A 27,580-nucleotide genomic window follows, 5' to 3' on the forward strand; every position below is an offset into this window, starting at 1 on the left:
TTCTTTCTTTCTTTCTTTCTTTTTCTTTTTCTTTTTCTTTTTCTTTTTCTTTTTCTTTTTCTTTTTTTTACAGAAATCTATATAAATATGTACTAAGCACATTCTTAGTACCAGCCTCTTGATGTCTCTTTGGAAAAAAAAACAAAACTATATTTTAATATAAGATGCTAGAGCATAGCAATTTGGAGCAGGAAATAGCTAGTGCAATAAGATAACTGAATAACTATTTTCTTCTTAGACTCTATAAGAGGAAGAGATAAAGGAGAAAACAGAAACAGATTAACTCACCAAAAATCAAACCACTGCATTGCCCTCTTTGCCACTGAGTGTTTTGGAATAAAAGACTGAAGATTATATCAGTACAATAGAGGCTCCCTCCTCTCTCTCTACAATGAGAAGCTGTAGACTGTGGGGGAAAAAAAAAAAAAAAAAAGCAAAAAAAAAAAGAAAAGCAGTTCACCAGCACTTCAGCCAGTAGAAATCAGAACAGGTAGAGAGGTATACAGAGCAAAGAGAGAGGGAAGGGTTAAAGGCATCATCGCAGCCATTAGAGGGAAAAGTTGAAGCAATACAAGCACAGTAGACTTCTCCCCCCCCACATACCCCCCCCCCCCGTTCTTTCCCCACTCCGCTCTTCTCAAGCTGGATCAGTGTGTAGGGACGGTAGTCATCACGCCACCCTGAGCAGCAGGAGCTGACGTCGGATGAAGCTGCCAGGTAGCTGAAAAGAGGCACAGAAGGCAGCTGATACCCACTTTTCAACGTGTTCTTTTTTTTTTTTTTTTCCTTTTTTTTTTTTTTTTTTTTTTTTTTAATAGTCTGAATCTGGACTTCAAGCAACACAGTGCCTGAGACAGCTCGTCTAAACCTCACTGTATTACAATACTCTCTCTTCCCAAAGAAAAAGACTCCACTGAGTAGCAGAATGCTGCCAGTGTCGCAGCTAGGGCTACAATACAGAGCCTTTTTGTAAAATTTTTAAAAATATCTTTCTGTTCATACATTTAAAGATACAGAAATACATTCATCTAGAAATTAATTCTTCCTTTTTTTTTTTTGAGGGCACTTTTTGCTTTTGTTACCCTGATGTGACTTCTTCTTCGTCTTGGAATGATGGGGATCTTTCTAGCTTATGTTGGATTCATTTTTTTTTCAGTTATGTATATTCAGCAAGGACTGTCTACCCAAGGTAAGATCATTTATTGTTAAATATGTGTGTGTTTCAATGCTGAACATAGTAAGGACAGGAGTGGGGAGGGAGGAAGAGAAGGATTAAAAAAGCAGGGAAAACAAACAGAATATGTAGAAGATGAAGACACCAAGCATCAGGATCAAATTTATCTTAAATAAATAAATAAATAAATGATCTTGTAAATAGGGATAGAAGCAAAAAGTTTCCCCAAAGTGAGATTAAAACAGTCTTCTTTTATTTGATTGGAAGAAGTAATGAGGCACCTTACAAAAGAATTAAGTAGTGCTAGTGAATGGTTCTTTCATTCTGCATGTTTTTGTATGTACATGTCTGCATAAAATGAACACACAACTGTGCATGCATAATTATTGCATCCAGACCAAGTACAGGATGGTTAAATCTACTGCCTCCCTGAAAATATTGCAGTCATCTTTCGTGTTACATCTCCTTTCTTCTGTTATACTGCAATACTCAGTGTCAGACCTTCATTTCCATTTGGTGACTGTGTTTTTCTGAAAGAAAAAAAAAAAAAACAAAAAAAACAAAAAAAACCCCACAGAAACAAAAAGAGGAAAAAATCGACTTCTTTTAAGATCTCCTCCTTCCTTTCCTTTCCCTCTTCCTCCACACCCCCTCCATCCTTCTCCCCCCCCCCCTCCCCCTACACACACACACACTCCCGTCGTCTTCCTCCCTCCTCGCTGTTAGGCGCGCCTTGCATTTCAAGCAGCCCCGGCGCTGCGGGTGCCGGTTGTTTGGGACCGCGAGGGCTGCGGAGCCTCTGTCAGCACCATGGACAGCTCACCTGAGGCCGCCCCCACGCTGTCCGCTCTCAGTCTGCCCGCCGCCCCCTGCCCGCCGCTCTCACACCACAGTCGGCTCCGCGGGGTTGGCGACCCGTGTAGGGTTGTGCCTGGCGTTGCGGTAGGGAAGTGGAGGGGTAGCAATCCCTTTCACCTCCCCCTCATCGCTCACACGCGTTGACCAGAAGGGGGAAGCAGGCTAAAAGAAAAAGGAAAAAATCAAACTTGCAAACCGCGAAGAGCTTGCGTGTAGGGGGTTTGGGGGGGGGGGGGGACACGACGACTGTGTGGGCAGCACAAGAAGGGACACGGTAAAAAAAAAAAAAAAAATGTTGACAACCATGAGTTTGTATGTGTTTGTGTGATGGGGGGAAGCCATTTAAGCGTATTTTGAAATTAACCCATCAATTCCGGATTAGCTAGGAAGACACGATAAGGAGACTGCAAGAGGGGAGGAGGTACCAGTAATATTTCCTTCACATCATAATTTGCTCTAGTCGACCTGTAACAATCCATAACAGAAAGCAATGCTACAGTCTCTTTCCAAAATGTCCTGCTGTTGAAAAACACATCTTCTTCATGACAGTGTTTGGCTGCCGTCCCCCCTTGCTTGACTATCACATTTCACCATGAAGCACAATTTTAAAGTGAATTTTGTGAAAGAATGAGAAGTCAAACCTGAGGCTAAAAAAAAAGATAAATAAATACTGGACTATGTTGATCAGGATTAGTTTTTAAATGTAGAGTGGTATGTAGAGATGGACAAGTCCTCTTTGTGAAAGGACAGAGATACAGAGGTGAAGGTTAGTTCTATAATGTGCATAGTGAGAATTAAAACATATATTTCTCCTGCTTTGATTACACAAGCAAAGTTTCTCAGAAAGAGTAAGTAACTGATATAAAACCTTTGAAGTGGGCACTTTAACAAGTGCTCATAATCCACCCCTCAGAAGAGAAGCTGTTTCAGTAGTTGCTCCTGGCAGCCACAGAAGCTTTAACAGTTTACACATTTCAAGTTCAGCCCTCCAAAACACAATAAATCAGCCTCTTGCGTTTTGTTTTTTTTTCCACTTCCAAATTGGTTTTGAACAAAATACCTCAGTGATTTTGGTGAAATACTGCATTCTGCCCAAGGGTATTTGGACCTAATTAAATGAAACTTTACTAGCCCATGCAAGCAAGCAGTGTGGTCTGTAACATTTCCCTCGAGCAGAACTTAGGCTGCCAGGAAGATAGATTTGTACATAAGGGAGTAAAGGCTTACTTGAGTTTTAGAAAGGCAGAGGAAGATAATGTGTGGGGAAACTGGAAAAACAGAATAGAGGGTGAAGGAAGGTGGGAAAATTGGTAAATTAATAGAGAAAGGGAGAATGGCACAATAAAAGGAAAGAATAAACAGTGTGCAGATAGCAGAATCCCAACACGCTACGCATTTATTTTGCAGCAAAATTCACTGAGTTTCCCCGAAATGTCACAGCAACTGAAGGGCAGAATGTGGAGATGTCTTGTGCTTTCCAAAGTGGCTCCACTTCGGTGTACCTTGAAATCCAGTGGTGGTTTCTGCGGGCTGCTGAGGACCAAGAAGCTGGAGCTGAGGTGACAGGAACTCAGGTATTGATCCTCTGTCATGGGGTCCTTACCCACCTGGGAAGAACATCACAAGAATGTATTCAACAGAGGGACAGAAAGGGGGAGGAAGGAGAGGGAGGTTTTGTGTCTTCTCAGGTACTTAATTTCAGTTTGTGAAATAACAGTACAGGAACCTGCAGAGAAAAATGCCCATCTCAAGGGATGGCACCTTTGTTGCCTGTCACTCTAAATACGCAGCTAGGGATATCCATGAAACCACATGGATTTCCAAAGTCTGATTTTTTGTTTTTTTTTGTTTTGTTTTTTGTTTTGTTGTTGTTGTTGTTGCTGTTGTTTATTTCATTTTACTTCCCCTCTAGTTTCCCTTCAGAAGGCAGCTGTTCAGAGTATGCTTCGTGTGAGAATTTTTTATTTCCCAGATAGCAAACTCTAACATGGCTTTCCAGTTTACAGCCAGTGCAACAGAATTGCCATAGAAAGGCACACACCTTTTCTCTCATTTTATTTATCAATTTATTTTTTAAAAGAGGGTAGAGTGGAGTGGGTGAAAGCCATATAATGCCCCAGAAAAATAATCCACACAACAGTGCAGTTTCATCCCTCCGAGAAGGACAGAAAGGAGCCTTGTTCCAAAACCATCCACTGGCCACTCTCCCTATTGCCACCTCCGCACAGCTTAGGGCTTCAGCCGACCCTGAGCGACGTCTCCACGGCGCGGGCGAGTGGAGGCCGGCGGGTCTCATCCTCTGCGGAGGTGGAGATTGGGCTCTGCCCGCCGCGACCCGCAGATGGCAGACGCGCCGCGTCGCTGCTCTACTATACGGCAGCTGCACGGAGGGGAGAGGGGCTGCCGCGGCGGGGCGGGGGCCGGAGACCTACGGCGACTCTTCTTTCCCTGCAGGTGGAGCTTCTGCCCGAACGCGACCTGGAGAGCGACGGCACGAAGATAAGCGTAAGTGGAGCCCCTAGCCCACCTTCCGGGCGACTGCTTCCTAACTCAGAGCCGGGTTGGGTGCTGCAGGCAGGCCTTAGGGAGTCTGCTTCCCTGGGGACCCCTGGGCATGAAGGTGTCTGCAGGAAAGGCCATGGTGGGAGAGCTTTGATAGAACCTGTTTCCATGTCGTGAAGCAGACAGCCTTTGCCCATCGTGCTGTTTCTTGATTGCATTTATCTGTGGATACTGTTGAGTCTGATTTAGCACTTCTAAGATATTTTTAGGGCTCACTTGCTCTGAGGACAAGACCTCCCCACTGGGAGTAAAGTCTGCTGAGAGAGAGATTTTGCCAATGAATCTTTTTTTTTTTTTTTTTTTTCCCTAACATTAAACCAAAATGTGTCAACAAAACTGTGATCAACTTTGATGCAACCTTTGTCCAGGATAAGGCTGCCTTCCTCAACACACCCAGATCCCAAGTCAGGCACAAAAATGGCTCCTTGACCTTAGAAGAGTTCAGAATCATCATATAGCAATCCAAGATATGTGCCTTGGTGAGGTCATGCTCACTGCAGTGGAAAGACACAAATACTTAGTAAATACTGAAACAAGAATAATTCTTCAGAGCCCAAGGTATTTTTCTCAGGAACAGTCGTTTAGGGAGTGTAGTCAAGGTTCTAACTACCAGTAAAGCTTGCAAAAGATATAGTCAAATAATTTCCATTAAATCTTTCATTTTTCTTCTCTTCTGTGCCCCATGAACAGATAGCTAAGTAATTACATCAGGTCTAAGTGCAGCTAGATGTAATTAAGGGGCATTTGTAAAACTGAATGCACACATTTGCATATATACCATACATATTCTAATGTTACTTAAATTTTCTATGATACTTCTCATCATAATCGATATTTGTGTAATGGATCATGTATCTTCAGCTACATTTGTAGACCAGCTTACAAATAAGGTCTACACGCAGCCTTTGGATACTATTATCCAGTGCTAGCAGGCAATTTATTCCTTCTTGTAACCAATGTATCCAAAATCTGCATAGTAATCAGGAAGGTCTTCAACACAGTATGTCTGGTAAAGCTTTCCCCATCTTTCAAGTTAGTTCTCTTATTATGTATGGTAGTAATGAAGGATGGGGTGTTTATACAAGTACATCTAGTAAACTCTTAAAAGAGATGGTAAAATCTATGCACTGATTTTTTCAATGGTACTGAAACACAACACTTCAGATTGTTTTAAATGAAATAATTTCTAAATTTCAAGCACAAATCCAAAAAACTTTTTCTATTTTCTATTTGTGCACTGCTTTTAATTTTGTAGATATTACATGGAGTCAAATAGGGGCGGATTAGGACCTGCAGATTTTCTTTCCATTCATGTAGCTCATCTGACTTTTTTTTAATCTTTTAGCTGAATATGAGCTATTCAGTAGAGATACATTGTTACTGAATATGGCTTAAATAACTATCCAGCACTTTCTACCAGAGATGCTCCAAAAGTAATGCCTTCTCTTTTATTATGTTGACCCATAACGTCAATGCCATTCATTGACACCAATGGAGACCAAACAGTGGATGTAAGCACAGTGAGGTGGTAGGTTGTGTATTTCAGCAGTGGCAACAGTGATGTGAAAGACAAGCCATGTTTCAGATGGGCATGCACAGCTGTCACAACACAAACTGAAGAGAGTCCTGATCAGTTCATCTTCGCAAATCAGCAGATTATGACAAGGGGATATTAGCTTTAATGCATTGGAAATGATGGTGGCAACACTGGAATATCACAGAGTTTACACCAGATGGGTCCCATCACTGCTCATACACAAACAGAAAGAACATCACAGGCAAATTTGTCAGGACCTATTGAACTAATGCAAGGCTGAAGGGGACAGTTTTCCTGGATCATTTCCTTACTGGTGAGAGATGTAGTATCATCACTGCACGCTGGAGTCAAAGCGGTAGTCCATGGAGTGGTGATAAGTGAATTCATCGAAGAAAAAGTTCAGGATTCAGCCTTTGGTGAGTTAAGTCATGTACGCTCTCTTTTGTGATAGGAAAAGTGTGATCCTTCTGGATTTCCTGGAACCCAGACAAACCATGCTGACTAAGCTGAAGGCTCAAAATTCCAGAGTCAGACCAAGAGGAGAAGACTACGTTTCTCTTGAATTGTGACAATATTAGGCCTCATATCAGTTTGAAGACCATGGAGCAGATTGCCAATTTTGGCTGGACTGTCCTACCCCATTCACCATGTAGTCTGGATTAAGTGCCTTCTGACTACTTCCATCTATTCTGTTTGATGAAAAATGGATTGCATGGGCAACATTTCCTGGCAACTATATGATGCTGTCATAATAGCTGTGAAATAGTGGGCCACCTCTGCTGGTGCAAATTTTTATGAATGCAGCATGCAGGCTCTCGTTTATAGCTGGGGAATGTGCATAGCTAATGGTGATTTTGAAAAACAGCATTTTGTAGGTGAAAATTTCCTTTATGAAATAGTTTTATTGTGCTATTTGTAATCGCTGCAGTTTCCATGGAAGTGTATTGGACGCATTGCTTTCAAAGAGACCTACGTGTGTAATTAATATTGCACGTGTTATACTTGAAAAAATGCAGTCCATATGTCCAACTCAGTCAAGTATAAATTTAGAGCTGGAAACATGACAGTTTCCAGCTTCCAGTTGTGAAGACCATCCAGGGCCTTAAAGCTATAATGCATTCATTATAGTATTCATCTTCTGTTTGTCAAGCAGGCAGAATAAGTATGTTGCCAACACCAGTGACCATAGTAAACCAAGTTATCAGAAGCAGTGTGTTGAAGAATCATCAATAACACATGCCTAGTTTTAATCTAACAGTTGCTCATTTCTGTTATCTGTTACATATTAGTTACCTTGACTTTTCCCCACTGCCTGTTATTGATATTATAGCATTACCATTTGGATACATGTTTTTATGAGAGTGGTATTAAAGTGGTGTTTGTTCCCACTGAATCTCTCTTAACTGGCTTCCAGAGGGGTAATAGTTATTAATCCAGATAGAAGAGCCAATTAATGAAATAAATTCTGAGGCGGTGAACATACGGAAAAGAACTTGTGTTACCTTTCTCAGTGCATCTTAATATCTATCAGACATTCCTGGATGCATAGTTTTCAGAGGCATCCTTTAATTATTTGGCACAAAAGTATGTTATATTAACCTCAGATTTTAAAAACAATTAAAGAAAAATCAGGAGTCTGATTTTTTATTATGGCTTTTAAAATGATCTTGAATATATGCTGCTTTCTCTTGTTAAGTAATGGAAATGATATATGACTTCCACTAAGTATACAAGTTAAATAAATGAGACAAAAGGAACTACCTGATGCAAGATTACTTGTTATGGTTAATAAAGACCAAAGGTTTGGACATACCTGAAGGAGACAGATTGAATTCCAAGAGTGCAGTCTCAGTGAAGTGAGGACTATAATCTAATGTAATGAATAGTTATTGAAGAAGTTTAAGTAGCTTTAAATATTGGCAAATATATCCAACAAAACTGTGTATGCAGTAGCTGAAAAGCTGAATTATTCAATACAGCCAACTAACTGGAGAGGTTTTACCAACAAAATACACAGAACTTATGTAAGAAAGCTCATTAAGAATGCTCATGTTCTGAAGAAATTAATTGGAATGCATATGGCATTTTAGGTTGTTTGTCTGAGGCTAATTAACATTTCAGTGTAAACCATCTAAACAATTTGGAAAAGAAGATGTCAGACATCTTTCTAGATATAAATAATCAAACTCGTCTTTGATGTAACTTCCCTGCAGTAAGCAGAATTTCACCACTGATTAATAACATGATCAGCATGTGATCTTCTCTGGACAGTGAAAGAATAATAACTGATGCCACATTTTTTCTGTTTTGTTTTGTTTTCCTGGAAAATTTGTAGACAGTGAAAGTACAGGGGAATGACATCTCCCACAAGCTGCAGATTTCAAAAGTAAGGAAAAAAGATGAAGGCTTGTATGAATGCAGGGTGACCGATGCCAACTATGGAGACCTTCAGGAATACAAGGCCCAGGCATATCTCAAAGTCAATGCTAACAGCCACTCTCGGCGAATGCAGGCCTTTGAGGCATCTCCAATGTGGCTGCAAGACATGAAACCTCGCAAAAACATCTCAGCAGCTGTTCCAAGTAGCATCCATAACCCTGCCAATCAACGTGTGCGTGCCACCTCCAACCCTGAAGCAGCAGCCAAAATCCCCAAACAAAGTCCGCAATCAGGTATGGTAAAGCATTTTGAGCATTTCATTTGATTGCTTACCAGCATGTAAAAGGAAACTAACTCAACAAGGTAACCAGGAGTTGTGACTAGGAGTCTGGTGCTCTTTTATTCCTCCATCTTTCCAGCCCTGTCTCTCCTACTTTCTCCTTAGTTCCCAAAAGCTGAAAAATCAGCTTCTGGAAAGAAAATACTAGAAGCCTAAATTCCAGTTTTTGGAATTCATCCGTACCAGCTTCATTCATCTAGCGTTAGATCGCTAATCAAAGCTTAGCTCCCTATCGTGAATGGAGAGAGGAGCATGGCAGTGAACAGTTCATCTCATTTTAAGATAACTATATGCTACAAATGAAAAAAAAAACCCACATTTCTTCCTAGCATAAAATAGACTAGTAACTTATCTTTTAATTCATAAACTTTTTGTGTAATTAATCTCCTGTTTTTATTAGTCCTATTTTGAAAATGAACTAGAATTCTAAACATAAGTAGGTTTTAGATGCCATAAATAATCCGAGTTTTTCTATAAATCAAGACATGGAAGCTTAAAGGTTTTCTAGGTTAATTCTGTTTGCACCAAGGGCCCAGTTTAACAAGGAGATTGTAGTCTAGTTTAAAATACGTGATGGAAACTAATCTCATTTGTTTTATTGTATCATTTTAGTGCTAGCAAATGATATATCATCAACATTAAAACTAGGAATACATCAAATATCACAGCACAAATCAGTTTCATCTCACAGGCATAGTCTTAAAAAAACAGTTCAATAAGGAAAATATATTTCATTTACAGAGAAGAACAATCTGATTATTATTAGAAAAGTTGATGCACATATATATTTATTGTATATTTTTATTGACTGATTGAAAACTTACCTTTAGTTCCCTTTCCATGAAATTGAGCCAATTTATTTTTTTATCTTTTTAAAAAAAAAGAAAATTAGCTGTTAGAAGCAAAAAAATATTTTGATTGATAGAAAGTCATCATTCTTCTACTACTTTCCTTTCATATAAATGTGTATCGTTCTTATTTTCCATTGGACTCATGCATTTCCAAGTAGCAGACTTGTCCCTAAAATGAAAAATCTAGTTTACCGTTCTGTGTGAACTTGATTAAATCGGTCACAAGTTTATGAATTGTATTGCTACAGACTACACCACTCTGCGGCCAAAGTGTGTTCATAGCAGCTAATCCATTCAGTCACTTCAGCTATTTGTGTATGTTGTATATGTGATATTGTTTATGCTTGTAGCACAATAAATGTATTGCATAATCAGTGAACTCTTGTAATTTGAAAGGCAGTAAGGTGTTATCTGGAAAGTTCCTTGTAAAAACCCGACAAAAACGTTTGCTCTAACCTTTTCCTTGAGCAAAGTTTTCTGTAGATCATGTACAACCAATCCGAATCATAAATAATTCAAAAATTAAACTTATTAAAATACAATTTAATTTATTAATCCATTTGTCTTATGATGGAGCTCAGATTAGTGCTGTATTCATCGAGGTGAAACTCATCTACTGAAGAAACAAAGGGTGTACCAGGAGTCCATATTTGGCTTAATTTCAATTTAATAGTCACTTACTACACAGTAATTACTGGTGATCTTTTTTTTTTATGAATATCAGCTTAGCTTTTGAAAATGAAGATTTAGTTTACTTTTCTTGATTATATGTGATCCTAATTTTCCATCCATGGTGCATTCTACATTTTTCTGCATTTTACAGTTACTCTACATGGACAGGAAAACACAAAAAGCACAAGGAAGAAGGGGACTTAATTCTATGGAATGTTGAGGCTGAGGAACACAAAACTTCAGTTGTGAGACTTCAGAATAACAAAAAGGAGATAGCTGAATTAGGAAGGAATAGTTTTTATTTATATATTGTCTAATCAACACAATCTCCTTATACTGTCAAGTTAAAAACTCTTCTTCAGCATCATGCTAACCATACATTTAAGGATAAAATCATTGTATGAGTACATGTAAGCAATGCATCCATCTAACACAGAACACAGAAATAAGGTTAAATTGAAATTTATCATCGTTAGCCAGATGTTTGTGCGTGAAACACATAACGGCTGACTGAGATGTGTTTATTAATGTTGATTAATACATTGACTTCAGTGATACTGTTTGATTAGAGAAGCACTTCTCATTGTAGGTAATTGTATTAAATGTTGTCCAGTGCTAGAGAGACAGTACATAGTTATTGGCAAGCAATAAATTTTATTGCCATGTTCAGAGACTATTGGGAAAAAAAAAATAAAAATAAAAATAAAAAAATCAGAGGGAAATATGACACTGTGAAATTACTGGGAAAAAAACATTAAACTATTTCTTCAAAACTCATATAATAATTTAAGAAAGACTGGCACTGATCATTCAGATATTTTGAATTAATTTATGAAAGATAGATGACACTGTACTTAACTCCTTCCATCCTGAAAAATATTGCAGAATTCAAGATTTCTTATAGCAATAGATGTTTAATAGATAGCTACAGGAAAGTAGTTGATAGTCACTATAATTTTGAAAATTAGCATTTCCCATCTGAGCAAATGTTTCTATTTTCCCCTTTTACTCTGGAGTAATATCTGTAAAAAAAAAAAAATTATGTGAGGTTATGTGTTATGAAGTTTTGTGCTGCTCTGAAAAATGTTGTGTGAGTGGAAAAAATATTTATTATCATTAGACCAATTTGGTACAGCTTGACCCTTTCGTTTTATTTTCATGTGCTGTAGCAAATTAAGGAATTTGAGTAATCTGACAGGCATACATTGTGTAATCTGACAGGCGTACATTCAGAAGATGTCCTGTGTAGGCAGAGTGACAGACATTTCTTTCCAGTGTAATTCATAATGTATGTAAGACCAAAGGTAAGCATGCAGTTATCACAGGGTCTTGTAACGCTAGTTAACATTTCAATTAGCTGGGCTTCAGGAACTGCAAAGAATTCAGGCAAAGGGAGTATTATAATCCTAGTTTAGCTGCATTCTAAGTCTCTCAACACTTGTTGCAACATAAAGGGCTGCAAAATCTGAGGTGCTGGGAAAGTCTACATACCCCAAACTTCCTGTTCTACCAATATCCTGTTAAAGCACTCAAAGCCATTAGTTGCTTTTCAGACTCATGAAGATCAGGCTGACAGAACTCAATAGGGAACAGGTACAAGTGAAGAAGTGACATCATTTTCTGACTACATTTCAGTCTTTGCAGATATAGCTCAACCTTATGTTCTCTCCTGAAGTAAGAAATTAAACTATCGACCTAACTACATATCAAAACTATTTCTGTGATGGCAATATTGGAATGACATGACTGACTTGAAAATGAGAACAGAGCAGAAGAAAGTTGTTATCTAAGACAGATATACCTTTTTTTTTTTTTTTTTTTTTTTTCTCATTATAAATCACACCAAGAAGATAATATTGAAGTGTAAATGCAAAAGAAGAGGATGAGAACCTGTTTCTTGAGTCTGTTGACACTGACAAACAGATAGCATTCCTTCCAGCCTCCATTTTTATCTATACAATCTAGGGATGTTTTATTATCCTCCTCTTTTAATTATTTTATTTTATTTTTTTCTTTTTAGTTGTTGAATTTGGTAACTTCTGGGATATAAAGCAACTTCTGTATTATTATTATTATTATTATTATCATTATTATTATTATTATTATTATTATTATTATTATTATTATTATTATTATTATTATTATTATTAATAATAATAATAATATTATTACTATTATTATTTATTAAAGTTACATATCTTTCTAAAGTGAAGAGAAAAGCTGTGCTCTAGCTTTTACCAAAGCATAATAATTTTTAGTGGATCTGAAATTCTAATTCCTGGTACAAGTTAAAAACAGAGGTGAAAAATCAGTATCTTTTTTTTTTTTTTCTTTTTCCTAAAACACTGACATTGCCAGTCACTGATACTACACCACTGTCACCTTCTTATGTCTCTCTGTTCCCAGTCAGTCTGTGTTCATTTTCTGCTGTTCAGAGTTTTAGTAGTTGATCACTACCATATGCCGACGCCAGACAGTACTGAGTACGCTTAGTTTCAAACATATTCTCTCTGAAATAAGAGAAATTAGTTACATCAGTAGTTATTCCAATATTTGTTGAGAAAATCAAGAATTCTGACTTTAAATATATGGTATCTCCCCTGTAATCTGTTTTCCTCTAAAAAGTAGGGATATTTATAATGAAACATAAAATAACTAATCCAAAGCTGAGATCTTTCTTAATTATTTTATTTTATTTTTTTTTTTTTTTTTTAGTAATCTTAACAATATATTTGTATATTCACCTGCCATTGCTACTTACATCTCTTACTTTCTTTTAGATATTTAAAAATAAACCTTTCAGACTCATGTTACCTTTGTTTAAAAGGTGGTGGGAAATCCCATAAGAGTATCTTGAGTGGCAGAGCAACTGCAAAGTCATTCTGTGCTGCATGTATGATATAACTTTGGTAATTAACTGTGTAAAAGATTGCAGATGCACCACATGTTTAGTAAATAGAGAAAGAATAAAAAAGAAAGGAAAAAAGGAAGAAAAAAATAGGCTGTTTATGAGTCTCTTGTCTTACCCAAATTGCTTTTCATTGCTACACGGTAAGGCAGCTTGTTTTGGGTCATCAGAGATTGCAGCATATGTGACAGGGCCTGTTCTTGAAATAAGTGATGGGATTTCCTTGCTTCAGAACACAACGTGTTTATTACTTGACGCATACACAGGAAAGCGGAGGAATATTTTTGCTTTTTTTTCAAATAAGAGGCAGGAAGCTTCCTATGATGTACTACTTTATGAAAATCCTTTGCAATATTTATATTTTAGAATAATGGATAGGTTTTTCTGCTTGTTGGAATGGGTACACATTTTCTTAAGCCAAAAGAACAGCTTTGATTTACAATGGAAATAAATTGGGTCCTGCATAAGAATGAGGATGAATTGTACCCCACTCATAAAGTGAAAGTAAATGATAAGAATTCAAGCTTTATACAGCTTCCACTACCTAAAGAAGTTTAGGACAGCTGTCTGAGAGTGCAGTGAATTGTATGAAAATACAGTAAAACTGTGGTTTCTCAACTCGTAAAGATTCAAGGAGAGAAAGTGCTTAATGGTTTCCCTTTATCTATCTATTTATTTATTTCCCTGCGTTATTTCCTTATCTTTGTTCAACTTTTTTTTTTCTAGTCTTTCTATTTGAAACCTTAGCCCAGACTATTTAGAAAACTCAATATTATCTTATTCTCTATAAGAATTTTCAGTCTGATTAAACAGTTCCTGAGCTTTAAAGATATTCCAGATACATAATGTTCTTTATAGGCACAGTTATAACTAATTAATCCTACACTGCTGATGATAAAGCTGGATGTCATTTGAAGAGCAGCTGATGAAGGTTCCTGGCCTTGTGAAAATAAGTCTCTGCCCCAAACCCTTCATTTTACCTTATCGTAAGGGAATTGCTGTCATGCTTTTTGGCAGTGCAATTCACTATCCTGTCTGTGTGGGTGTACAGCTAGATCCACCTCGGTGAAGTTTTTTCCCCTATCTAGTGACAGATCTTGTTGTCTTGGAGTAAAATTGCCTAATGTTATGGAAAGAATAAAAGTGGCAAAATATCAGTCACAGCCAAAATTCCTAGCCCTTTGTTTATATACTCTATGTCTAAATAAGGAATAGAAAAAGGAGGAAAACTCCCATGAAGCATGACTGTAGTGCTATGGTGTATCCATCTTCTCTACTTTATCCTGTGCAAGTGAAAATAAGAGATAAAAGGCCAAGAGCAAGAATAAATTGGAAATAAAGCCATGAACTAGCAGTAGATCTCAGAGTGAGCATGACATCCAGATGGTTAAAAGATCTTAATTAGAATAATACTGATCTGTATACTATAATTCTGTTTGAGAATATAGTTACAGAATATCATGCTTGCTTGAAGCTCTGTCAAAATAACACAGAATCATAGAATCACAAGGTTGGAAAGTACCTACAAGATCATCTAGTCCAACCGTCGTCCCATTACCGTAGCTACAGCAAGCCACTAACCACTAAACATCTCAAATACTTATTTTGTGTTTGGTTTAATTCTTCACATGTATACAGCATGTACTGATCAGTGATCACTTTATACCTGAAAAATCTTTGAACAACAATGAATAATGACATTTTGCTTTTATGACTGACTCCACACCTCAGAACTATTATGGGAAAGTTAAAACAATTTGAAATAAATGTTAAAAGAGAATCAGTAGTTTAAAATGTGAAGAAGATGAAATTAATAATGCACAGTCCTTCAAGCTGCATTCTAATGATCCATACTAATTATAAATGGATGCTTTGTGCCTGTAGGGATAATAACATTTTGTATTTTCATATTTATATCAAAGAAACTGTAAGAGTGAAGGCTTTGACTTTTACCCTTTGATTTAGCTCTTACAGTTTAAAATTTTACAATTCCAAAGTCTCCATTTTGCTCCAATCAGAATTTATTACCCCAAATCAGAATAACAGAAGAAAATAGATGTCAGATCCTCAGCTGTCCTAATTTGCAGCTTTGAACATTGAACAAAGTCACTGGACTATGACAAATGATAAACTAAAACATCAGTTTATTAAATTGATGTAGATGAAGAGGTGGCATGGGGTTTGCTTGTGTCACTCCTACTATTAGGGATTTAATTTCCATAAGTGGAGGAGGTAAAGAGATGGAGGCACTAACATCTTAAACTGCTCCATTTAAAATAATTTAGAGATTGTGAGTCATAGACCTTAGACAGAGATACAGTCTGTTAAAGGAATTGTTCTAATCCATAGAACTTCATTATCTACCAGGCAAAGGATTAAAGAATGGTGCCTATCTCAAAACACTTAAAATCTAGGATTCAGAAAGAAAAAAACAAATTCATCCAGTCAGATGGGTAGAGAAAGAAGGGAGCTCAGTTGAGTTCCACAAAAATGGCTCTCATAGAAATGGTATAAATAGAAAGAGATCAGGTTGACTCTATGTCAAACATATGCCTAAAACATGCCAGGTGCATGAAAGGCAAACAAAGGTATTAAATATCTCATGATGAAATATTTACAAAGAATATTAATTTTCTTTGCATGTTAAAATAGCACTTCTTGTATGTGTTTTTCTTCATATGACATCATTGTTGAAGAGTAATATTAAATATTATCTTAGATGAAAGGACAAATGGTGCAAAAAGCAGGAAATTAATGATGAATTCAATTATATTTTTCTTCAAATAAAACTTACTTTTTACAGCAATGTTATGGTGTCTTCCAAAAATTACTCTGTTATCAGTTTAAAAACAATGCCAAAAAATGTCAAATGTCCTCACATTTGTGTATATTAAGAAAATACTCAACATTTTATGCTAGAGCCATGTTTATCTGAAACAGTAGAAAGTGGTTGCTAACAGGAGTCAGTTCAAGAATTTTAATTAACAGATACATTTCCCACCTTTGTGTGAGTGGCACACTGCCATATGCAGGTAAAGTGATGAGGATAGGATACCGCAGGTGACTCAAAAGGATGTGCACTGACTGTGGAATCTGACATTCACACAGATAAACAGAAATGCATCAGCTTACATATTTTTCTGTCACACATTAAAAAATTGCCTAAGACATTTTAGATCCACAGTTTTCAGGAAAAGGATGAAGGGGAAAGGTGTCTAGCATTGATAAGAGCAGTCATAAAGCATGCTGCTAGTGGTTTACAAAGAACACCAAGTAACCAAATTTTGGCCCATATTTGCTTGAGATTGTTCTACCCTCCACATCTTTTACTTGTTGCAATAAGCATTGTATATTGGTCCACTTCTCTCACTAGCTTCATTTAAACAGCTGACATTAATGTTTCATAAACTATATGCAAGCGCCTCTCTTATCAACCCCCATCCATAGAAGTACTACCTCACTGAAATAGAAACAGCTGAAGTCAATGTATTACTTATACATGTGAAGAGATATTCAATGCAAAGAAAAAAAATGTGATATCAGACACTAAGCATATGGAGGATGAGAATTAGAATATCTCTACAAATGGCTGATGGCTGAACATTTGTGACTGAGAGACCTAGATACAGAGAAAGCAATTCTCCTAAAAACAGAAAAATACTCAGGGAAGTTCAACTATCATTACAAAAACAAAAACAAAAACAAACAAACAAAAAAAAAACACCAAAAAAACAACCATAAACAAAAAAATCTTTAGCAACATAGTAATTACCTGGTGATTAGAATAGTTATTTGTTATGTTTTTACTGTCTCCAAATAATTCAAAAACATGAAAGACTCACTATATCCTTGGTTACACGCATGAAACGTGAGGTAGTTGAGCACTTAAAGATGTATAAGTTGCTACAAGAAGGAATATACACTCAAACATATCTTAAGCTTAAAGGTGTATGTCTTAAGTTCAGAAATTCTTTAGACTCTGACACACTCCTCTCTGCATATCTTCTGTATGTCACAGAGAATTAATTTCCATTTCATTCCCCTGGGCAACTTGATCTCGTGGGTGACAACCCTTCCATCATCAGGAGGGTTTGAAGTAGATGATCTTCCAGCTTAAGACAATCTATAATCCTGTGAGTCATTTACTGAATGAAGTATTTAATTTACTTTTACTTTCTGAAATGAGTGTCAAATATATTGACATATTCTAAGCAAATTTACAGCAATAGCAGGTAGAAATGCCAGGAAAATTGAAATTTCAGGAAGTGAATTTTTAATGATATAATCTGCCTAGATATCTAAGCTCACATGCAGACTTGGTAAATTTCACAAAATATATGAACACTCCTATAGACATGAATGACACTCATGAAGCCAATGCATAACTGTCAGGATTTTCTAGCATGCTACCATGCAAAATACTTTTTTGTACAGAATCACATATTAATGCAATTTAAATACAGCTACATTATTGACACAGAATGAAATGCACTGATGGAAATGATAATAGTGAATTTGAAGATGAAGGAGATAAGAGAGAGCAAAGTCATTAATATCACACAGTTAATTTTTGTGAAAAAGATGGCTTCAAATTTAGCAGTTATTTTTCACTATTCTCATCAAAACAGTATGAAAATCTACCAATGTTGATTGTCATTCAGTTCAGTTATATGTTTAGGGATCTTATCCCCTCTGCATTGCCTGTTCAAAATAAAGAAATGATTGATCAAATAATTCCAGTGATTTCATTTTCATCTTACATTTTCAGAATATTAGAGTTGATTTTAACTTCTCCACAGTGAATGATGTCCCAGTTAGGAAGCCTGGTTCTAGTGAATAAGTGAAGAAAAAGAAGCTACCAAAGCATTGCTTGAAGAATTAAAAAGAAAAAGAAAACCCGCAGATATGTTATAGAGGAAAAAATGAGATAAATTTTACCTTAGGTATGGATTGATATAAGGAAAAGTGTAGAAAACAGCCTAAATGTAGAATCTGATGTATGTTGTCTCATCTAACTAAGTAGATTGGGAGGAAGGTGAATCTTTGAAATCTCCCAAATAGAGCAGGACTTTCTAATTACAATTAGTAAACAATATGGATAAGGGTATTGACATGTGTGTTATTTCCTTATCAACTACTCTAAGGCAAATTTAAGTAATAGAAAATGAAAAGAAATTAGTAAAAGGTCAAGAAAAAGAGAAGAGAGAGATTCAGAGAGAGTTCACCACTTCCTCAGATCACATGTTGTCTTGAGTCTCATTCTCTCTGAGTGAGGTATCAACAAAGGGAAATGCACATTTTCACTGTTATATAATTTAGTTGTTTGGAGATTGCCCTCAGGGTAGCAACCCAGTTGTGTCTAGACAATTCATGAGTTTTCAACAAGGGTCTTTGGTGGTCACGCACCTCCTGCTTAGTTAATACTGATGGTTTTTTTTTCAAACTGTAAGGGGAAAAAATGCTGTCTATAAAAGGAAGTTAAGCTATCATTCTGCCTCCACAGAGTAAAGGTTCATAATCCTTACAGCTTTTGACTTGAGTTGTTTAGTCTCTATTCTGTTTTGTCCTCTAGCTGTTTGAGTCAAGAAATTCCTTGTCAGTCTGACATATGTTCACATCAGTGTATTCACAATTCTACTACTGTCCATCCTGACACTGTGAAACTGCAGAATCTATTCAAGTTCTCTTCATCCCTTTTTCTTTCATCATATCGATACCTATTGCCTCTCCATAGATTTATTATGACTAGTTCTGGACAATTCCCTGAAGCCAAGCATCTTTTTGTGACATACTACCAACATATGAATTCTCTCAAGGTTTTTCCTCTCCCAAGGATTTTTACCTCAAGTTTGCATTAGAATGTGTCTGTAGGAGTAGTTACGAGTGAGTTCAAGACTGTGATATGTGCCAGCCCAGAAAGAGCATCTGGAGTTATTATGACATAAATCTCTGTTCTGCTCAGAGATGGAAAGTTTTCTGTTTCTTTTGAGCTATAATGGCGCTGAATACCTGGGTGTCTTAACCTAGAGAAATCTAAAGAGTAACGATCACTCTAGGAGCCAATCTCTCAATTTGTTTTCTCAGTATCACAGGCATAAAAAGTGACATGCAAATCAACAAAGCTACACATTGGATGTAAAGTCTAAGTAAATAGACTTAATGGAAATTTAACACATAGCTGACTCTAAATTTGCTCTGATAAATAACCTTTCATAAATTACCATCTTATTCAAAATTCATATTCAGTTTTACATTACCACTGGTTAGAAGCAGTAATTTTCTTCAAAAATGCTAGAAAATATCAGAATTTTTCTTCTGGCATAAAAGGTGAATCTATTTGCCCTATATTGTACATTCACCCACAACAGGGTGATGGGTAATTCACACTATTTGGATTGGCAGAAACCTGACTACTGTACAGCCAATGGAGAAAGATGAACTAGAAGACTAAAGAGAAAACAATACTATTCAAGGAGACTTGAATGTAATGCCTGCTGTTGTTCTATTAAAATTTGGTTCCCCAAAATCAAACACAGCTGACTGATCCTTGAAATAAATACAAAGACTAATTCCTCTGAGGAAGGAAGAGTACCTTACATTTATTAAAGGGAAATTTTCTTCCCCAGTGCGTGTATATATTCCAGTCATATATTAAAGCTATAGGTAACTGTGATTTCTACAGTTCAGAAGAACAAAAAGGTAGCAATTGGTAAGCCAGAGAGGAAGAATCTATTTATTTCATACCAATGTGAGACACATTCATATAAAATATCCAATAAAATCAACCATACATGGTTTCAGTAATAATTTTGGACATAAAAATGCAAATGTCTTCCAATAAATCTAATGACTCATGAATTTCCCCAAAAAAATTAATGCAGATGTTTCATGAACTTTACTTATTTTACATGGAAATAGTAGAAAATTATGATTTCATGCTGCTTGAACAGCGCTGACAAGAAAGCTGTTTCAAATTTAACAGAATATACAGCAAATCTGAATGTTACAAAACAGCAAATCAGGCACTTCAAAATGGAAGATGCCAGCGTAGATTCCCCCAAAAAATAAAAAATAAAAAAAAAAAATATCAGGAAACTGTTTTGACATTTGCATGATTTCAGAAAGCAATAGTTGAACAAAATTATCTGGTATTCAGAATAAATATCAAAAAAACTGTACAGGCAGAATTAGTTTAGCACTATGCAACACATATTTAAAATATATCATGGACTTTTGTGTAACTGGCTGTACTTTTCATGTACTGGACAACAAGAAAGGAGGATACTGTTCAAGTGCTTATCTTACCTTTTAATCAGTGTCTTACTAATTGAAAGAAACCGAAGGATATCCTCATTGAACTTACATGTTTAGTAAGACATTGAAACATCGCTGAGAAAGTCACAGATTCATAGATTCACTCTGCTATTTATATGACAATTCTTTGCTTGTTTTAAGCAAAATAAAAGATTCTAGTCATCAGAGGCATTAAATATTTAGGCATTGAATGCAGTATGCTGTTTCATCCCAATGATTTTACAGATCTTATCAACCACAAGGAATGCTAAACTTGCTTAATTTCCAGCTTTACAAATGGAAAGCATGAGATGCCAAATGTGGTAAACTGTAATGTGCTTTCATAAACAAGGAATTCTAAAGCTGTAGAATCTGAAGTAACTGCAAAGTTTACAAATTGAAGTGTTTATTTGTGTTTTTTTTTTGTTTTGTTTTTTTGTTTTTGTTGTTGTTGTTGTTGTTTTTTGTTGTTTTTTTTTTTTCCCAGCAGTGAAAAATAAATGGGCAAAATCATGAAACCAGCATTAGGTTTTCTCTGCTTGGGTCTTCAAATCCCATGTATTTTTATATATGTTTTTTCTGATCAGAATCCTAGTGAAAGCGAAGCATTGTAGTCATTCAGACATGTGGTGAGGAACAAGATTTTTGATCAGTTAGGGATAAATAACAATTTATAACTTCATTTGATATACAACATTTTATACTACTACACTCTAAAATTAATTTCATTAGCAGGTCAAAATTGATGCTTAAAACCTTGAACTGTATACTATGAGCCATGAAGTGTTTGTGGCAAAGAAATTTATTATTTTAAACAATCAGATCACAGTTATCAATTGCAATTGTTTTTTTCTGGCATTTATGTAAATAAAACCTAAAAATATAGAAATAAATTAACCCAATAATATAGAACATAAATTATGTAAAACCATAGTTTCACATAATTTAATGTCATAAACCATTTTTGTAATGTTCCAAAGAACCTTATCTCATTATCATATGTCTTTGGCAAAACAGCATTTATAGTAGGCTAGATATTTCGTGTACATTTGCTTTTTCATGCGTGCCAGTGGCAGAAAACAACAACAAAAAATCACGATGATTCACTTCTCACAACAAAAATCCCAGGTGTCCAAAACAAGGATAGCCTTCAGTCACAGATCAAGCAGACCTTAACTAAAAATGTAGAAATAAAATATGCATATTTACCACCATTATTCCTCCATATTATTGTCTTTGGGGGTAACATAATTAAAGTCCAACTTTGCCCAGTGCTCTTGACCTGAAATAAAATCTCTTTTAGTTCTCATTATGTTAATTAGAAAATAATGTTATAAGTGACATGGAAATGAGTAACTGATTTAGGAAATCCACAACTAGATCTATACTGTTTTACTTAAATAACTGCGCTCACACTTTCAGTGATACTATTTAGGTTCCAGTCATAAATGTATACCAAAAGCAGATCTGTATGAAAAGTCAAAATTTGAATACTCTACTTTTTGTAACATTTTGATTTCAATCTTTAATTTTATTATGACTTAAATTTAAAAATAGTGCAATAAAATCTCTGATTTAACTACTTTAAGACTATGGATTTGCAATCAAAGTGGGAATTTCTAAGTATTTCTTTTTTTCTCATCCTCTATCAAAATGGAAAGCAGAATAATAGAATATGAGCTAATGTGAAAGACTAGAAAAAGGAATAATTCTAGAAAGGCTGCTTTGAGTTTTGCTATATTATTATTCTACATTTGGAGCTTCCACCCTTCCAAAATCTAAAGAGGTTCTTGTGTTCATAAGAGAACCTATTTTGTGCATCTGTGGTGAAAAAAATTAAAATAAATCAAACCTGTGTATGATCTTAGAGGTCTTTCTCAGTCTTAATGTTTCTATGATTCTATGATTTTTAAAGCCAGTTGAATTCTGTAAAGCGTCGCTGAAAAGATGAGTATCCACCTAGCAATCTTATTTGTCACTGGAAATTACAAATCAATTTCATTGAGGGTGATATGCTACTTATATGTATTAGTTTGGATTTGACAGCATTTTGAAAAATATTAAACCAGTAAATTCTGCTCTGCTGTGACATTAGGATATAATAACTAGTTCCCAAAGCCATACAAAAGCCATAGTTTAAGATATGTCTAAATTGTTTTTCAGCAGTCCTAACTTCTTTCTTCACTTAGAAGCTGAACTAATGTTAGTATAACTCCAAAGTTTTCTCATGTGACCTGTGTTTAGCTTGCACTTAGTGTGTGTACTCTAACCCAAGTTCTTTCCAATATGAAGAAAAACAATCTTGTTTACAGGAGAACATACATGTAGAATGTGATATAGTTTGTGGAGAGTTCGTGATTATGCAATGATTGAACAATATAAAGAAAAAAATTATAATGTGTCTGCAATATCTGACCCCTAATTTGAGGCTTACAGATTGTCATACTGGGAAAAAAAAAAAAAAAAAAAAAAAAGAAGAAGAAGAAAAGAAGAAAAAAATTGAATGTTTTGCTTGTAAAAATAATGGTACTGCTTTTCTTTTTTTTTTTTTTTTTTTTTTTTTTCAAACTACATACAGCTTTAAAAATCTGAAATTGTAATACTATTGTTTTTTAAAAGCCTTGAAAAATATCCATGAGACTCTTGTGACTGTTTGTTCTCATTTGCATTGTATATATTTTGTGTAGAATAAATGTGTCTCCATTGCCTTGGAGATGCATTGGAATTGTCTTAAGCAGAGTATTTTTCTATTTCAGTCAAAAAGATATTTGAATGCCAATGAAGTGAACGAAAATAACTCAATTTTATCTTATACTAAAAAAGACTCTGCATCTATGTTCTACTAACCTACTTAGGGAAATAAAAGCCTTTAGAAAGTCTGTCAGATGGCATATTTTACACCTTAAATAAAAGACGGAATAAAGCCATGCCACAATAAAATGCAAACTAGAAATAAAACTCAACTCAATGTGACAGCATTTCAATTAGAGTAGTTCTGACACTATATTTGTTTGTTTGTTTGTTTTATTTTTATTTTGGTAACATGATTAAAATGTAAAGCTAAGTTTAGAATACTAATATACATCATTGTTTTCATAGCTTTCTTGAAATATATATATACTCAAGGAAAATACAGATTCTCAAAATAAACAAGCATTTTAGCATTCTCTTTCCCCCTTATAAATAACACAACCATTGTCCACTGTCTTTTCTGTTTTACAAGAGAATGCTCTATAGCTAGTAGATTTTTTTATTGTTACTATTATTATTTTTGTTACTAGGCAATGATGTGATGCTGGAAATGATAAATGATTTTGTAAAGAATGCTCTGAAGTGGAAGGTGTTTGAATTTGTACCTCATGGTATATTGTTCTTCTGCATAACATTGTTTTCTCTTAAGAAAAAAACAAAAAACAAACAAAAAAAACCAAAAACAAAAAAACAAAACAAAACAAAAAAACAAGAAACAAAAGCAAAACAAAACAAAGCAGAAAAACCTCCTGGGACTGAAATACTTGTATGTGTTGTTATTTGCAGTGCATGCCAAGACATTCATGGGCACCAGAGCCAACCTGGCGAGCTAATTAAATATATAAATGTGTATGTTTAAAACAGCCTTATAAGGAGCATTGGAAATCTGCAAGATGAGCGAATATCTTATAACTTCTTCCGCAGGTGCGAGGATAGCTACAAGCCATGGACTTTCTGTCCTGCTTCTTGTTTGTGGCTTTGTGAAGGGTGCTTTGCTTTAATCTAAAAGTGCTGACTTTTTCCAATATCACTTTCTCTTCTTAAAGCAAAGAGCAAATCGCCTGTAAAATCCACGGAGCGGACAGCAAAGTTGACCCTAACCTCCAACCACCACTCTGCACCCAATGTACTCTAAATCTCTACACAAGGAGCACCTTCTTCAGGAAGTACAAACAAAAATAATAAATAAATAAATAAATAAATATTATAAAAGGAAGAGGATACCATGTTTTCTTGACATATCTTATTTTCTTTTGCTGACCTTTTATTTGAAGAGAACTGGTGTGATGTAATCAAATGTTTCGTAACAGCAAGATCTAGTTTCCTTTTCTTTTGGCAAGAAGAAACCGCATCCTTGACTTCTCAGGGGTTGGTCTGTGAGTCATCAGTATTGTAGAATTAATCATGGATGACATTTGGCTTCCTACGATAAAAGAATAGTTCCAGCCTAGAAGCAAGCAGAAGCCAACTAATGAGATAGTGATTCAACATCGATCCCCAAGCCCACTCCACAAGTTGTGCCAAAAAGTGTGTTTGTTTTTCCTTTTTCTTTTCTTTCTTTCTCTTTCCTTTTTCTTTTTTTTTTTTTTCTTTCTTTTTTTTTTTTTCCCCCCTTCCTGACGAATAGGCAGGAGAAAAGAAATCATGCAGCTATGCAGACTGGAGGACAATTTTTTTTTCTGGAAAATAAATGACAATATTTTGTTGTTAATGTTGTTATTCTTTTTCTTCTGTCATTTTTCTTTACCTCTTTTTTTTGTTTGTTTGTTTGTTTGTTTGTTTCTTGTTCAGCAGTGGTAATTGCTGACTTAGGCCAACCCCTGATGACTGTGTGGAGGTTTATATATATACACCTTTCTTTTTGTGTATGTTCTGTACTTCAATGTGTTTTCTCTTATTTTGCAACTTATGTATATGCAAAACTAACTCAAATTCTGTAAATTGCTTACAGTCTGTGTGATATAACTTCCAAGTAGGTATACTTTGGTCCTCCTGCAAGCCAGTTTTTAATATTATCTGTATGTTGTGCCATCAACAGACATCTTTCTTTCTATCTCTATTTTTTTTTTCTTTTCTTTTTGACAATCCATCTCTTTTTAATTTGTAATTCTGTACTGTGTGGATTTTGTAGTACCTACCTTCACTTCCACTGGTTTGACACCTTTCAACACTGTTTTCTCTGTAAATGCACATTAAAATTTGTTATGGTCTCTAGACAATGAATTACTTTAGTTTTGTGTATGTTGTATTGGATTTCAGTTGCTGAAAGCTCTTTTAATTACTGATGTTTATAGCAAATGAAGTGATTTTATCACTAGAGACTGTAAAATGCAGGCTTGATGTCAAATACTGCATGCAAAGTAAGGTTAGAAAAGGAAAACAGAAAAATAAAACAGAATATGTCTTAAAGGATCTTTCATCAAAGACTGTTAGGAAAGTGAATTTATTACACTGATAAACTGTATTCACAGAACAACTACTTCTCCATGGCCAAAGAGTCATCTTTCTTTGCTTTTTCTGGAAGTGAATTGTCATTGCTCATTGATATTCTTGATTAAAATACTTTATGTCTGTGAAATGAACATGAAAATTTTGCTGTTGACTGTAGCAATATGCATTACATGTATTGCATTAATTAATGCAGGAAAGAAAAACTGCTTCCTTTTGCAGCTGCAAGCAGGAAAGATTTTTTTTTTCTCGTTCCCTCCTTCCACTGATGCTGAACAATCCAAACACTACCATTTATCTGCCCAGACAATCATGTACACCATACGCTTATTATGATCTGTTTACAACAGAGTTAAGCAGCTGCAGACTGGTCAGCTGTGTGATCCAGTTTTTGAAGTAAAACTTAGAAAAAGTAATTATTATGTTTAGTATCTCACCAGTCTATGGTTTACAGTCCTAACATTTTATTTCAAAATGTCCATAAGGACCCGTTCTTGAACATTCCTAAGTCTTCCCCATTAGTTTTATAGGAGAAAAAAAAGCAACTAAATGTAATGCAGAATTGAAGAGTAACTCACTAATGCTTTGGAAGAGGATAACACATTTGTGTAGATCTAATTTACCTTCACTGTATCTTCAGTACTATAAGCTTGACAGAATAATCATTTGTCAGTTTTAGAAAAAATCTTAGCCTTCACAGAGACTGAAGGTATGAACTAATAGGGACAAATAGAAATAACTGCTAGAACAAGGAAAGGGACAAAGTTTTTTTATTTCAACACAAAATTAATGACTCATTAAGAATACAGTGCATACAATAGGTCATCCTGATTTTAATATCAGTTTATTAGCTTGATGATAAAGTTGAATCAATCCCTGTTCAAACTGAAGACAAAAAGGAAAATAAATAAATAAATAAATAAATAGCCAGAGCTGGTTGAAGTTTCTTTCTCTGAATACATGTTTCAGAGCTGTGCAAGAAATGTCACACTTTCTCTGTGCAGTAGATATCTATGAAAGGATGCTCTGAGAATCTCCCATGTGGAGTTTGGAAACATAAGTTTGTATGAATCTCAATAGCAAATAAATGCTTAATATCATAAATATTTTGTATAAATAAAATTACATATATTGTATGAATATTCTGGTATGCACATATTCATATAGGCAACCCTCAGTGACAAAAGCATCTTTATATATGACATTTTTCATAAGTAGTTTAGCCACACATTATTAAATTTAGCTTCTGATTATTATGTTAACTTGATACTGCATTTTGTTTAATGCTTGATAAAAATTACCATATACTAGGAAGTGAGATGAAAGAACCAATTGAAATTAAAATCAAGATTCTAAACTGCTCTGACTAGTGTGATATAACAATTTAGAAGACATCACCAGGGTAAGTGCCGCACTTTGATCTTGCTATTTTTCTTCATGGTGTCAGCATAAAAATGGATAAAGAGAAGAATGTTGGAAGAACAGTTGGACTTTCAAAAAGCCTTAGAATCTTGTATGAAATGCTAAGGGAAAATAATATCTTTTCTTTACATACAGCTTTGATTAGGAACATTTGATGTAGCAATAGAACTAATACCACTTTCTACTATGGCCAAAGTTCCATTTTGGGCTTAACACTAACAGAAAATAAATAAATATATAAGAGACTGAAAAGTATAACTATATAGTTACAAGTTCCACTGAGTTAGGTGCTTGAAATCATCAACTTATGTTGAATGGTAGATGAACCTTTCAAAAGACAATGTCCTTAATCTTTCTATTAAAGAATTAATTAATTAAATAAAAA

At 35.2% G+C, this 27,580-nt stretch overlaps 1 protein-coding gene and 1 long non-coding RNA gene across 16 annotated transcripts in view; one reads left to right on the forward strand and one right to left on the reverse strand.

Annotated features, from left to right (window-relative positions):
- The window catches only part of LOC107309477 (uncharacterized), a 111,821-nt gene extending 109,619 nt beyond the window's left edge, over positions 1-2,202 (reverse strand). For 2 of the 9 annotated variants that reach the window (XR_014942875.1, XR_014942879.1), the window contains exon 1: positions 289-408. This is a non-coding gene — a long non-coding RNA (uncharacterized LOC107309477). Of the gene's footprint in view, positions 1-288; positions 734-1,997 lie in introns of those variants that run through there. The other 7 variants (XR_014942878.1, XR_014942876.1, XR_004306086.2 and 4 more) reach the window with 6 other exon arrangements.
- On the forward strand, positions 614-27,580 carry VSTM2A (V-set and transmembrane domain containing 2A). Of its 7 annotated transcripts, none has more exons than XM_032442448.2 (6): positions 614-717; positions 1,062-1,189; positions 3,440-3,606; positions 4,487-4,537; positions 8,467-8,803; positions 24,372-27,580. In XM_032442448.2, exons 2-6 carry the CDS (start codon positions 1,111-1,113, stop codon positions 24,458-24,460), a joined length of 723 nt encoding a protein of 240 aa, XP_032298339.1. In that variant the 5' UTR covers positions 614-717; positions 1,062-1,110; the 3' UTR covers positions 24,461-27,580. The 7 variants fall into 7 exon arrangements, with proteins under 7 accessions (XP_032298339.1, XP_085394162.1, XP_085394163.1 ...); XM_085538036.1 differs by having other exon boundaries at positions 615-717; positions 24,250-25,907; XM_085538037.1 differs by lacking the exon at positions 24,372-27,580 and adding an exon at positions 10,525-11,399 and having other exon boundaries at positions 615-717.

Source organism: Coturnix japonica, chromosome 2 (genome assembly GCF_054131305.1).
Source record: "Coturnix japonica strain WE chromosome 2, WE-NBRP24, whole genome shotgun sequence".
NCBI lineage: Eukaryota > Metazoa > Chordata > Aves > Galliformes > Phasianidae > Coturnix > Coturnix japonica.